The sequence below is a fragment of the Gymnoscopelus microlampas genome, assembly GCF_963454915.1.
Source record: "Gymnoscopelus microlampas genome assembly, chromosome: 24".
Lineage (NCBI taxonomy): Eukaryota > Metazoa > Chordata > Actinopteri > Myctophiformes > Myctophidae > Gymnoscopelus > Gymnoscopelus microlampas.
The window spans coordinates 1,070,589-1,085,773 of record NC_139961.1 but is presented as its reverse complement, the minus strand read 5'-3'; the positions used below and the strand labels follow the sequence as shown (position 1 = coordinate 1,085,773).

The following is a 15,185-nucleotide window of genomic DNA, read 5'->3' as shown; positions in this document are numbered from 1 at the left end:
ACACACACACACACACACACACACACACACACACACACACACACACACACACACACACACACACACACACACACACACACACACACACACACACACACACACACACACACACACACACACACACACACACACACACACACACACATAAATCAGCACTTATCATCTGACGGTAACCACTTAAACCGACAATACTCTCTTAGCCAAAAATAGCAGATCTACAAGCTCACAGTGAGCTTGTAGATCTGCTATTTTTTTGGCTAAAGTTCTGCTTAGTATAGGGACGCTGGGGTTCACGTGGTTAAGGGAAAAAATAATATCCTATCACACAATAATTTGGTGGACCTCTTGTAGTAACTGTGCGGACCCTCTAGGGGTCCCAAACCCCCTGTTGAAGACAGGAGCATTAACACGGATCTATAGATGAATTAGTCACACACCTACAGGATAACGTCTATTCATTCACACGTCGTATATCGTGTCATGTGATCTGGAACGCTGCCAGCCTTTGTCCCTGCAGCAGCAGCTCCACGTCACTCACAGTGGTGGAAAGTAATCCAGTACATTTACTCAAGTACTGTACTTAAGTACCATTTTGAGACACTTTTACTGAAGTATTTCGTTTTATTTAATGACTTGATACTTTATACTTCTACTCCACTACATCTCAAAGGCAGATATTGTACTTTTTACTCCACTACAATTATTTAACAGCTTTAGTTACTGTTACTTACAGATTTAGATTATTGTCATTACAAAATGTAAATTAACCACTTAAGTTCTATTTCATACTTAGGCTGTTTTCAAGGGGGAAATGCAGAGACATTTTAAAAAGTTGCACTTAAAGTTCTTTTACTTTGGTACTGTAAGTATATTTTGATGCCGATACTTTTGTACTTTTACTCAAGTAAAACTTTGAATACAGGACTTTTACTTGTAACAGCTTATTTTTATATTATAGAATAAACTAACATTTGGGTGATAAAGGTACATGGTAAAAAAGTGGGAAGACCAAGGCACTCTTTTGGAAAAAAAAAAGGCTGTATTGTATTGGCTATAATGTCTAGGAAAGAAAAAGGAAAGGAAAAAAGTGCACCTACGGCGCACACAGCCTTCATCAGGTGACTAAACATGTTTAGTCGTCACAACGTACAGGTGCATTATATATATAAACCCTATGTATGTATGTTTTCATTCTTGTCTTTATACATTACGATAAAGACCTTTGGTCCTTCCTCCTTTTTTATGGTTTTACAATGGTGTGTGTTTGGTTTCCTGCTACAGCTCTTACCTGTCACTCGTCTTGATTAACCAGCCTCTGTCCGTCCGTCCATCCGGTCAATGTAATGGTAATGAACTAAATGAATGTTAAATCTAAAGGTGGTTTACACACCGGCGAATATGCGAATATACGCACAATTCGGACTCGTTCCGAATGATTAAAAGACGCTTCTTTCGCTTCGCGAAACTGATGCGGAAGCTTGCATTGACTTTATAAGGTTTTTAAAAACAACAAATGTGTTATTCGCATGAAAAAAATGGCCCCGGTGTGTAAGGACCTTAACAGCTGAAGGAAGGTGTTGTCGTTGCAGAGCAGCCGCAGAGCGTCAGCGTCAGGGTGCAGTCGATACCAGATAATAATCACGTTTCTATCGTGTGGTTTAATGACGTGATGAGCTGAGCGGAGACACTGAGAGACACAGAGAGAGACAGAGAGACACAGAGAGACACAGAGAGACACAGAGAGACACTGAGAGAGACATGTAAAACTGCATTCCTACACGTCAACCAAGCTGCTGCATCAGGACAAAGGAATGTTCATGAACAAAACATAAGATTAACCCTTGAAGCCCTGAAGAAGCATCTGTGTCACTTTTTGATTTGAGCTAAAACAGCATTATTTTACACTTTGGGCTATTCAAAAATAGCAGATCTACAAGCTCATAGCGCGGCACCGAGTGCCGCGCTATGAGCTTGTAGATCTGCTATTTTTGAAAAATCGAGAAAATGTGTGCAAATCTTTTAATATATATATATTGTTTTAAAGCGAAAATTTTTAACTTGAATCTTTGCTTCTGGTGGTCCCTGGAACATATATTTTTAGATGGGGGTCGGCGGCCAAATACATGTCATTTTGGGGGTCCTTGACATGGAAAAAAGAACCACTGATATTATGGCGACTTAAGTTTTTTCAAAAAACTGTTAAATCCCCCAGAAGCAAAGATTTGAGTTACAAATGTTCGCTTTTGAAACTCAAATGCAAAAAAATAACGATATTTCTAAAATAGCAGATCTACAAGCTCATAGCGCGGCACTCGGTGCCGCACTACGAGCTTGTAGATGTGCTATTTTTTGAATAGCCAAAGAGTAAAAAAATGCTTTTTAGCTCAAATCAAAAAGTGACACAGATGCTTCTTCAGGGCTTAAAGGGTTAAGAGCTTAACTCACCTCACCTGACTGCAGGATGCTACTCTAACCCAATGGTTGTCAAACGGGGGGGTCGGGACTCACAGGGGGGGGTCCCCAAATTATGTTGGGGGGGTCCACAGATGATTAGCTTAATGTGCAACATTGTTTCCAACAGTAAACAAACCAACATACAGTATAAGTGTATACAGGGTATCTGCACATTTATAAAGTGACCATTTAATGACTTTTAAGACCTTTTTGATACCAAATTGGCCAAATTGTCAAATATAGCTGGAGGGGAGGCCCGGGTGGTGGCACCACTTGTAGGAGAGGCTAGTTTTTTGTTATCCACTGACATGTACACACAATCATTGATGCGCGCGCATCAATGATTTCAACGTCTATATTATAGACGTTGAAATGACGTCTATAATATAGACGTCTATAATATAGACGTCTATAAATAGACGCTTAAAAAACAGCTAATCAACGTCTAGGCTAAGCCTAGACCACTAAAAAACTTTCACCAGTAGACCAATTATGACCCCGTTTTAGACGGAGGTCTAACAGACGACTATGGCTCAGTGGGTTGTGTATTTGGATGGTATCACCAATTAAGTTCTGCATGGACCCCATTGCAAAGTAACGCAGGGCAACGCATACTTGGAGACTCGGGGAAAGCGCACCGTTCAAGTCGCTGTTGTGCGCTAGGTCTGCCTAGCATGTCATTACGTTGTTTTCATAACGCTGTCTCTCTTAAAACGAAGTCTGGCATAGATGTCAACATCATCAAAAATGTCCAGTGGATTTAATATGTCTCGCAAAATGCGTTGGCGAGGATGGGGTCGTTTGTTATATTCAATTAATTTGTTGATAAAATCTATACGGTCTGCCATGTTAATAGTTACTCCTTAGGACTTAGTGCTGCCAAAAGGTGGTGTAAATATTTAGTTATTCCTTAGAGATACGTTGTAACTAATTTGTGTGGTGCAACAGCTTACATTTTAGCAGGGGTGCAATAATCAGTGGACGGGGTCGCACGCCGAGCAACCACTTATTTGGCCAGGGGGACGTGCAGGCACACGCATAGATTTAAAACTACTTTAAATTCACACTTCATCAAAGTTTACAAAGGCTCCCGACTCACGCCAGGTACAGGAATTAGCCTATATGCATATCAATTGTGACCTGTACTGTAGGTGTTAAGCGACGTGCGCGTCACGTCATTAAAATAGAGAGCAACCACTTCTCAAATGAGCATCACTGCATTTTAGTAATGCGTAAGTCTAGACTAGGCTATGTTTGAACTTAGTATGAGGTGGTGCAACTGGCATTGGCCCCAGGTCGTGCAGCTGCATTATATATAGCCTATGTATGTATATTTTCATTCTCGTCTTTACATTACGATAAAGACTTTGTTTGCCACAAAAGTTTCTTGGTCTTTCTTTTCTTTTTTTTTTTTTTTACAATGGTGTGTGTTTGGTTTCCTGCTACAGCTCTTACCTGTCACACGTCCTGATTAACCGTCCATGGTAATGAACTAAATGCATTTAAATGTAACAGTTGAAGGAACGTGTTGCCGTTGCAGAGCAGCCGTCAGCGTCATCTTTCTTGTACAGGTCTGCCCTTTACCTGCATGTGATGAGAAATATAGCACCTTTTTTTTTTAAATCTAAATTGTATTAAATGTGTTGATACTGTACTGCCCCACAAAGCCAAAGTGCAAAAACTACCCAAATAATTCAACTGATTTATAAAAGGCTTTCAAGTGTTTCAATTGGCCAGCCAGAAAATAATTGTACATTGTGTTATGAGGTAATCGTTTTTCCCCCACAATCATTTTGTTTTGCCTGAGACAATGGCCCTGATTTATCAACGCGGTGCAGATCAAATAATGGCGAGATCACCGCAACTTCAGGCATTTATCAATATATCCTGACGTTGGCTTCATCCTACCCAGTGTTGGGCATAACGGCGTTTAGATAAACGGCGTTACCTAACGCCGTTATTTTTTTCAGTAACGGGTAATCAAATGAATTACAATTTCGATCGTTACAAAGCCGTTACCGTTACTGACAATGAAATGTGCTCCGTTACTATGTCAAGCGTCCCCAAGCTTTCTGTTACCACGGGCCGGCTGACAGTGTGTGTGTGTGTGTGTGTGTGTGTGTGTGTGCCACTACAGGCTGGGGCTGCTGCTCCTCCTGCTGCAAACATGAGAAAAAAGTACCAAGGACACGACAGTGATGTCTCTTACTTTTTGCTGTTACGCAACCAGGAAGTAACACGGACTCGACGCTGTTTAAGCAGTGACTGACATGTGACATGACATCACTGACGAATCCTTGGTATTGGTATCTTCATGGGTATTTTTTACACACAAACCCAGCGCGGCGCACACACACACACACACACACACACACACACACACACACACACACACACACACACACACACACACACACACACACACACACACACACACACACACACACACACACACACACACACACACACACACACACACACACACACACACACACACAACTAACTTTAACAACCAGTAGAGAAGAGATGGCGAGTCACGAGCAATCCGACAAGATGGCTTTCACAAATTGGCGGTACAATTAAGCACTACTTCACCTTTATTGAAAGGAAAGGAAAGGACAGAATGTACACGTGAAGTGCACGTTGTGTGCCGGGGGAAAGCGTTTGTCCACGTCTGTCCAAAGAAACTCCAATTTAGGCAAGCATCTCTCCTTGACACATGCTTCCTGTCACACTTTGTCCCCAGTGTGGGTAGAATATGGCGGAAACACTGGAAGCAAACGCAGTCCTTAGATGCAAACAAGTGTTTTTTTATTCACCTTTTTTTTAGAAAAGAAGTCCCAGGGAAAACAAACAGAACAAACAAAATACTGGCCATATTGGCTATAGGTCTGCTCCCTACTGCAGCCCTTCACTGACTGCCTGGGCAGTGGTAGTGGCCACTCACACAGAGCCTGTCATGGACGCTGACCACTGTGGCCACTCACACAGAGCCTGTCATGGACGCTGACCACTGTGGCCACTCACACAGAGCCTGTCATGGACGCTGACCACTGTGGCCACTCACACAGAGCCTGTCATGGACGCTGACCGCTGTGGCGACTCACACAGAGCTGTCATGGACGCCTCCACAGAGGGAAAACACAGCAAAGTCAGAGACGTCAAATAAGATCCGAGCGATATGCAGTGGTGGAAAAAGTACTCAATTTCCGGAATTAAAAGCATCAATACTGCAATGTAGAAATACTCTGTAACAAGTAAAAGTCTGGGATACAAAATGTACTTCAGTAAAAAGTACAAAAGTATTGGATCAACATGTACTAAGTACTCATTATGCAGAATATCAAATGCATACAAATCTTTTGAAAATAGCAGATCTACAAGCTCACAATGCGTCGCATCGCGACGCATTGTGAGCTTGTAGATGGCAGATCTCTCAAGAATAGAGAAACTAGTAGACACTGTGAGCTTGTAAATCTGCTATTTTTATTTGACTATTTTTGGAACAGGTCTTTTAATGGTAAATTCATAATGTACTTTTATCCCTTCCTAGAAATGTAGTGGTGTGTAAGTATCCAAAAAATATATTTACTGGGGGGGAGGTTGATGCTTTCAATACTTACTTTCCACCACTACCTTGGCTTGTGGAGCTGAAGGTGAATTTGGCTGGACCACTAAAGTGACATTACTTCAAAATGAGGTGATTTCTATTCATTTATTTGAAAACAGAAGCTCCAAACAAGGTCAACAACATCGCAACCAGATCCTATTTTAATTAAGTTGAGGACATAATACTGTAAAGATAATGTTGGTGTGTGTTTTGTGTTTTTTCTGTGTTTTGATAATTTGAACATGATTTCCTATGATATCATAGTACAGAATGTCAGTTCTTTCTGGACTACAGCCCATGTTTCCTTTAGTTCCAGTCAGACATTCCCCTCCAGTCAATCACCTTGTTAAAGGTCCGGTCACACATATAAGTTTGGTGGGCGGAAGTTCCATCGACTCCCATTATATGGGGAAAAAAACGGAAAGACCGCCCGATGCGTTGATGGAGCTGATGCTCGTGCACTAGCGTGAAGTCCGACGCATCGGATTCAACATTGGTGAACTATGACCCGGCAGTGATAGGCACCAACCAATGGGACAGATGCGTCATGCATTCACTCCACTGGGCGGCTTTTCTTTCAGTGATCCAGCGCTCCATACAGTATGCAGGGTGAATGCAAGGCAGACGATCCCAAACAAACAGCCAGACACATGCGCTCGTATTTCAATGTAAACATTGTTATTGTTGATGAATGATGATAAATACTTTTTACCGATAGGAATGCCCCCCCCCCCCCCCCCCCACACACACACACATCTGAATATCGTATGTGAGCATGATATAGAATAGCAGAATGAAACATTTTTATCCCAAATAATCAAGTTTGTATTAATTATTCAGTTTCACATACAAACGTGGGCTACAAAAAAACAAAACCTCTCAGTGCTTTGTCATAAATTGCACCCTTCTACCATATGAATCTGCCATTTGATTGTCATTCACATGCACTTGTTTTGAACCCTCTATTCTCAGTAAAAATGGACCTTGCTGGATACTATGGATAATATTAATATCTTATATTGCATGTGCATATGTTTCCATGTTGCTAGAGTACATTCCTCTGTCCTCACTTCTACAAATAGCACTAGTCAAAGAACTACACATCCGGAAAACCGGCACTTTGTTGGCACTGCCCTGCGCCAGTTGCTCAAAGCCCCGGAAGATGACAAAGAAACTGACGGAAATGGGAGGAAGTGCCACATGGACTTGTGATAAGATGTGGCATTCTGCCTTCGATTGTGTGACAGTACCTTTCAACTGTCAAATACCTAGCCAGACTGTACCAAGTCATCACGGGAGAGAGAGGGGTGAGACGGAAGGGTTTTTTGTTAGTTTGGCTTTTGTTTTGAATTTATTTAGTTCATTATGTATGTGTTTTAACCTGTATAGGCTAAATAGTCATTTGTATCGTGTGTGCAAATATCAATGATGTTATATGGTGTTTACATATCGTTATAAGTTATTGTGGGAGTGTCATGGTGCCCTTCACTGTGGAGGTGCTGCTAGATAAGGTAACTGACACCTTAGAGCACTTTTAACAAGGTGTGTTGTGGCTGATAGCGATCCCCAATAAATTGATCAGCCTGCAGGTTAAGCCTGGGAGAAACTTGTATGACCCGCAAACTAAAAGGACTCACGTCCAAACGAAAGCTCAAGTTTAAAAATGCTTTACTTCAGTGTCACCAAATATTACAATATAATGTCCAATAGACATGTAATAAATATGTGCAAAGATATAAATTAAATGGTGAGCAGAATGCGGTCAACAAAACATATCTCTCCCAGCTCACCCTACCTTCACGGTCAAACCAGCCTTCAGGTGAGCATGGGTGAGGACCATTATTTGTAACCTGCTGGAGGTCACCCACAGAGACCATCAAAGCGTCTACATCTATCACAAATCAATAATCCAATCCAGTGCACGAATACAAATATAAACCCCATTTGGCTCCTACAAGGTGATTGACATCAGCTGGAGGGGCCAGTCTGACTGGAGCTACATGAAACATGGGCTGTAGTACATTGTAGTCCAGGAAGAACTGTCATTCTGTCCTGTGATGTCATAGTCGAGGAAATCATGTTCAAAATACCAAAACACAGAAAAAACACAAAACACAGTCCAACATCATGACTATTATGTCCTTGACTTCATTAAAATAGGATGTGGGTGAAAAATCTGTAAAGTTGCCCTTTAATGAGGAATTTCTGTGAGTTTTTCTTATTTTTTCTTTCTTTCTTGACAATATATGTTTTCAAAATGAAAACATATATATAATGTATAATTGATGTTGTTCAGAAATATTGATGAAATATTGTTGGAACTGACTGCATCAAAATTGCTCCTTATTACCAGGTGTGTCTAGTAATGATAGTAGCTGAAACGTGTCCACTCTATGGGACTGCTGCTATGAATAATATTGAGGTTGTTGTTAAAAATATAGTAATTTAGTTACATCTGTTCTTACCAAGGGTCTTCAACAGGTGGGGTTCATGTTGTTCAAGGGCACTGTAAAACGCTGCTCTGGTATCAGTTCCCCCTGGATCTAGCCTGGATGTGTACAGTTCCCTCATTTGGTCCATGCTTGTCTTCTCAGCTTTAATCCTGGCATAGAGCTCAGGAGGGACAATGGTTCTGTCTACTAAACTGTCTACTATAGGCATGACCATGGAAACCTTTTGAATCAAGTCTGCCCTGTTCTGGATCACAAAACGTGCTGTTTGCAGGAGAAAAAGACAGTTGAGTTAAATGCATCACAGGCCATTATGTCATATCAAACAAACATAAAGGTGTCTGCATTGCTACATCCCCACATGAATAGTACTGTAACAACTGGTATTTATATTTTAAACCCCCAAAAAAACCCTGCCACTGTGTGGGACTAAACACAAAAACAACATATCAATGTCACTAACAAGACACGCCACAACGTGCAGAATTACTACGCGCAGTCTGTAGGCCACTTCATACTGCTCAGCACACATCTGCCCCCTCGCAGCATAATTAATTGCGGCCAACACAAACTCACAACATTACAGTCGGCCATGTTGTTCCTTAGCGTCATCGCCGACCACCGCCCAACGAGACCCAAGTGAGGTCAGACAACACATTCCATATTTGGGCATAGCTCCATTGGGAACATCTCCTATTATGGCTTTATTTTATTTTATATATTATAGAGACCAACAAACACAAAGCACCGCGCAGCGGCCAACCACCGCCCAACGAGACCCAAGTGAGGTCAGACAACACATTCCATATTTGGGCATAGCTCCATTGGGAACATCTCCTATTATGGCTTTATATATTATAGAGACCAACAAACACAAAGCACCGCGCAGCGGATAGGGGGGAGGGGCGCGCAGCGCCCCGACCCTCTAGTCTAGTTATAAGGTAGTTTTAGTTCATGTTGTATATGGAAGACGCAGACAGTAAACCTACAGTCATGATGTGTGTGGTCATCTGAAAGCTGTCTGAGGACAAAGGTTGAAGCTGTTTACCTGCTCTGAGGAACCTTTAGTTTCTCCACCATCACCCACTCTGGACTCCATCTCTTTACACTGCTGTTGAAAGAGGTGTCGATTTCATTACTTAGGAAACTGTGTGTGTGTGTGTGTGTGTGTGTGTGTGTGTGTGTGTGTGTGTGTGTGTGTGTGTCTGTTCAATACATTAATTAATTGACTTTCCTTGGGTTGCAAATTAGTGGCATTCTTAAAGTTCAATCATGGGTTTAAAATGGCCAGTAAAAACACATTTCTAAACCTAACATCGATATCAAAATGGTAAATGGTGCATTTATATAGCGCCTTTCCCCAAAGCGCTTTACTATGTACTTCACATTCACCCATTCTCACAGAGAGAGATGTTTTTAAGAATATTTTTTGTGAACGTAAATGGTTTAGTTCTAGACCATACATGGGTGACTGGCGGCCAGGGGGCCACATGCGGCCCCCACCTTCACTTAATAAGGCCTGCAGGTTAATATCAGAATACTGATATATTATCATTATTTCAGCTGTTACAATTCCAAATAGTATAAAAAATCTATTGTCTTTTTTCATGTCCAATGTATTTGTATTTAAGTTTATAAAGTTAACATAAGTATAACTAAATGCATTTGAAATTAATTAAAAATATTACTTTTCAGGATTCCAATAAAAAAATAGCTGATCTACAAGCTTGTCGCACTGCGACGCGTTTTGAGCTTGTAGATCGGCTATTTTTGCTACTTTACTGCGACATAGAATGGCGAAGTATGGCATTAATTGACGAAAAAAGTTAAAATACAGAGATAAGAGGTGTCTGCCCAACAGTATACTATGTGGCCCCCTGGAGTGAGTGTGGAAATATAGTGGCCCTCTCCATCATCAAAGTTGCATCACCTGTTCTAGACTCTATAGCATTCAGAAATAGTGGAATAGTTGTCTGGCTACATAAGACTAGGGGTTCAGCGTCTTGCTCAAGGACACTATGACACGCAGCCAGGCGGAGCCGGGAAACGAACCTGGAACCTTCGGATTCCAAGCCGCTCTACCTCCTGAGCCACCGTCGTCCTACTGTATATCTAGTCCTAAATCATTTCCTATTAGTAAGCATAACTTGTGAGGGCCAGGAAAATGGTCCTCACAATTCTATTATGTGTGAGGACATTTGGACCAAACAAGTACAGTAACACACGCACACACGCACGCACGCACGGTATATCAAATATCAGAATGTTTTACTCCCTAACATGTGTATATTGTAGTATGGTTTGGGCTCTAGTAACACCCAGAGACAGTAGCAACCACAATACAATCATACAATCATCAGTGAGAGAGGGAAAATAAATGCCATAACCATAGTTTTAACCACTTTCAGACATGCAATGTATTATGGAAGTTTTCCAGAGTTCTGTTTGTCATTTTATATATTTTTATATAATATATTTTAACATAATCTTTACATTAAATAGTTTTATATCCATTTCTGCTGAGCAGCAAGCTATATATGCTTAGATGTTTTTTATTTATATTAGGATACATTTGCGCGACTGTAAAGACGAAACGGAAGTGGGAAGGAGGCTTCAAATCCGCTTTATCGCTTGTTCATGATCAGAGCGTCCGTGCTCCAGACTGTATGACCAGAAGCATTTGAAAAGTCATTCAAAAGTATGTTGTAGCTCATTGTCTACATTAGGCCTACTACGGTAGGAGAAATGTTTCTTTTGTGTTAGTTTGGGTGCATCAATGGGAGACGGCATGTCAAGCAATTCAATGCATCTGTCATGTTCTATGGAAGGAATTAAATGAACGATTGCATTTGATCCTCACATCTCCCTCACGCTGTTACAGTTAAGTGGGAGTAGCTAATGTGTGCGTCTACTCAGACCCCGCCCCTCACCTTATCAAACGTATTATTTATAAGTGAACTAATCTGAAACAGACATTCTCCTGTTGCATGCTTCATGTGTGAAAGAACTCGGAAAATGTCCCGACCTGATTCCACAGACATTTTCCAGTGTTCATATGAGAATGTGGCTTTACATGAATAATGCATATTATTGCATATTATTGCATTGTTGTTTTAAAGCTCACTTTAAAACATATTGGCTGAGAATACAACAGTTTACAGAGTTTGAATAAGGAATACACATTTATAATTTGTACAGAATTTTTAAATTCCTGAAATAATTCATCTTTTTAACATAATATAATGCATAATTAATCCTTACGTATTAATTTGATGTTTTGTTTTTTTCAAACTGCTGTTGTAATCTGGACAGACATCATATGACTTGTTTTAATTCATGATACTGTATATGTAAAACACAGACAGTAAACCTACAGTCATGATGTGTGTGGTCATCTGAAAGCTGTCTGAGGACAAAGGTTGAAGCTGTTTACCTGCTCTGAGGAACCTTTAGTTTCTCCACCATCACCATCATCCACTCTGGACTCCATCTCTTTACACTGCTGTTGAAACAGGTGTAGATTTCATCATTGAAGAAACTGACTGACTGACTGACTGACTGGGGGGGGGGGGGGTTAAAGTATAATATAGGGCATAAGAGATTTTGACAACAAGGTGGCACTGCTGAACTATAGTCCCACAGGAATTGTGGGACAGTGTGGGGAGAGAGTTTTACAGTTTTACATGACTAATGTGTAGTATTGCACTTTTCAAAACAATCAAATATCATTACTTGTAATGATATTTGATTGATACACCATTGCAATCGTGTTAACACACCTGAAATCTGAATCACACCTGATTTATTCTGTTCAATACATTAATTAATTGTCCTTCCTTAGGTTGAAAATTAGTGGCATTCTTAAAGTTCAATCATGGGTTTAAAATGTCCAGTAAATTTCGAAACCTAACATCTAAATGGTAAATGGTGCATTTATGTAGCGCCTGTCGTCTTTGGACCATAAGGGCACCGGTAGAATACGAGTCAATATCCAAATGACGGGGAAATAAGCCAACGCTCAGAGACCAAGTTTCCATTCTCAGACAAATCACTTTATTTGTCCTTTAGCAAACCATACATCCAAGTCCAATCGTTATATGGCGCATCTTGTTCATAGAATATGCTTCACTGAACGTGACATCTGTGTGTACCCAAAAACACAGAGTCCTGTTCTCTCCCATTACAAGTCATTATATAGCAAAACAGTTAACATAAATAGACTATCTTCAGTCTGTGACTGTCAATCAAATGCTTGGGCCCGCCCCTTCTTAGTCAGCACAATTGAACATAGCATCTGCCTTGATTCGAACACATTATTCCCTTAAACCTTATCTATAGAACTGTACTTTTCCATACACTCATGTTATGACATTATTATACAACATCCTATTAGCTTTGAAATAAGTTAAACAGTAACATGTCTGATGTGGTATAAATGATAAGACAATTAAAGTTACTTAAAAGAAACGCATCATTAATCTCGGATTTAAGAGACAGAATGATCATGTTATCGCACTATAAAGGGTTTTTCCCTCTGCCCTATTTTACTAAAACTTAGTCCTATATTTATCTGTGAATTTAGAGAAGATTAGTAAGCATTTAAGTTTGTTCCACCCAAGTGGAGAGCAGTTGTCAGTCTATTGGCACTATTGCCTAATTTAGACTGCGCTTAGCTCAGCTTGATTCCACGTTTAGACTCACATCCAAGACACAGGACAGAACAGCTGAAGGTGTCACCTTGGCCAATTCAGCAGCTTTTAGCTACTGCTAGAACCTCTCCAGATAGTGACTAGTGACTTTTATGGTCTTCACCTGTTTATGAGACACTCTACCGGTTTTGTGCTTATAATGTACTAATATCATATTAATTTCATATTCCACTGTATCTGCCTTGAAATAAACTGCATAATCCCCTCTTGGAGATATATTAATACATCTCCACAAAAGGATATTTCAAGGACTGATGTCACTTGTGTAGGTGTCAACTAGAATCAGTTTTAACCAAAATGGCAAATCATTCTATTAAAATGGTCAATCCGTTTTCCTCTAGGCTATTGAATTATGGAGTGAATCATCAACAAATCATTATACATCAAACAAACACTGTACTGTACTCCCAGGCTGGACTTCTTTTCACAAACCTAAGGAAAACTCAAGTTAATAAAAACATCATTATTACAAGTTGACATGTTACATTGTGTGGACAACGCGCAAATACAGAGACACAGTTCTGTTTCTTTTTTTTCCCCTATACTAACAAACGAACGCAATTCCTTCTCCTCGACCGTCCATTTTGAACAATTCAACATGAGGCATAAGTTTGAATGCCCTCGCCATGATGAGTGGTAGGCCTGTCAAAAAAAATCGATTCATGAATAAATCGCGATTCTTAATGCCACGATTTTGAAAATCGATTCAAAATATTAAAATCGTTTTTTTTTTAACATTTTTTTAATTTTCTTTTTTGTATAAGTTAGTACCTTTTTCACTGGCACTTTGTCTGAAATCAATGTCAGAAAGACTGACTGACATGATCTGGCTGCATTGAAGTGTATGATTCAACTTGTCATGGTTTATATTATATTAAAATGTTCTAGTATAATTAAAGCAAAGTGATTTGGGGTAGAAAATCGCAATAAATCCCAGAATCGAATCAATTAATCGCAGAATCGCAATTTTAATCGAATCGGCACCCTAGAAAATCGCAATAAATCGCAGAATCGAATCGAATATCAATTAATCGCAGAATCGCAATTTTAATCGAATCGGCACCCTAGGAATCGATTTTGAAGCGAATCGTGAGGTAAGTGAATCGTGACACCCCTAATGAGTGGTCAATCTGCAGATTTGAACACCCACCATAGTTCGGAAAACTCGCACAATGCCCCACAAGAATGATGCTTTTTCTGTCCGAATTTGTGAATCACACAGGAAATATCATCCTGAGGCTTGCTGCTTCTGAACAGAATCACAGTCATTTCAGTACTTGACTGACATTGTCAATCAGGAGTCACCCACCCATCCCTGATCCGTAGGAGGTGCCTCTTCTTCATATTTTCAAAAGAAAGTATCTTGCCTTTCAATTTCGCAGATGCAACTTGATGTGTCTCAGGTAACTCCGGTACCTGGGACTTCCAAACGCTCGCTTACTTGTCAAAACCCATGTAGATCTGAGACCTCTCGCCCTCCTGCCGTCAGAGGTGTTACACCCTGGCTCTGGCAAAGATGTTTTGCGGGGCCGGTGCTGATGAGTTGACAGGTAGCTAATCCCCGCTTCCCGCTGGTGCGGTGATGCAGAGATGGAACTGCTGTCAGGTCTGAAACTCTCTCCTCCGGCGTGGCGGGTTGAATCTCATGCAGGCTGCATCCTCAAGTCTCCCCTCTCGACCATGGTCTGTGATGGTCGCCGATAGGTGAAGGTGTGAAGATAGGTGTCGCTGCGGTTCCCTGGGGGTTGAAGTCCGAGCGACCTCTGCTTGTCCCTGGGTCCGCTGCTTCCCTCTGCCTGCCGTCATCCTGGTCCAAATGGGATGACTCCTCCAATCTCAGCACCTGCTTAATTGCTCCTAGTACAAAACAAAAGCCTACCTACACCTGTTCTACATAAGCTCAACAGATGTCCTTCTTGCTTAACACTCATACATTCAGGGGTTAATCACTCATAAACAGAC

General features: G+C 40.7%; 1 protein-coding gene across 1 annotated transcript in view; it reads right to left on the bottom strand.

Annotated features, from left to right (window-relative positions):
• Positions 1–1,638: 1,638 nt before the first annotated feature.
• The window catches only part of LOC311041030 (kelch-like protein 24), a gene marked incomplete at both ends in the record, with an annotated part of 31,352 nt that continues 17,805 nt past the window's right edge, over positions 1,639–15,185 (bottom strand). Inside the window, 3 exons of the mRNA XM_084051467.1 lie at positions 1,639–1,687; positions 5,522–5,580; positions 7,860–7,914. Of these exons, the coding sequence (XP_083907593.1) occupies positions 1,639–1,687; positions 5,522–5,580; positions 7,860–7,914 (163 nt within the window). The remainder of the gene's footprint in view (positions 1,688–5,521; positions 5,581–7,859; positions 7,915–15,185) is intronic.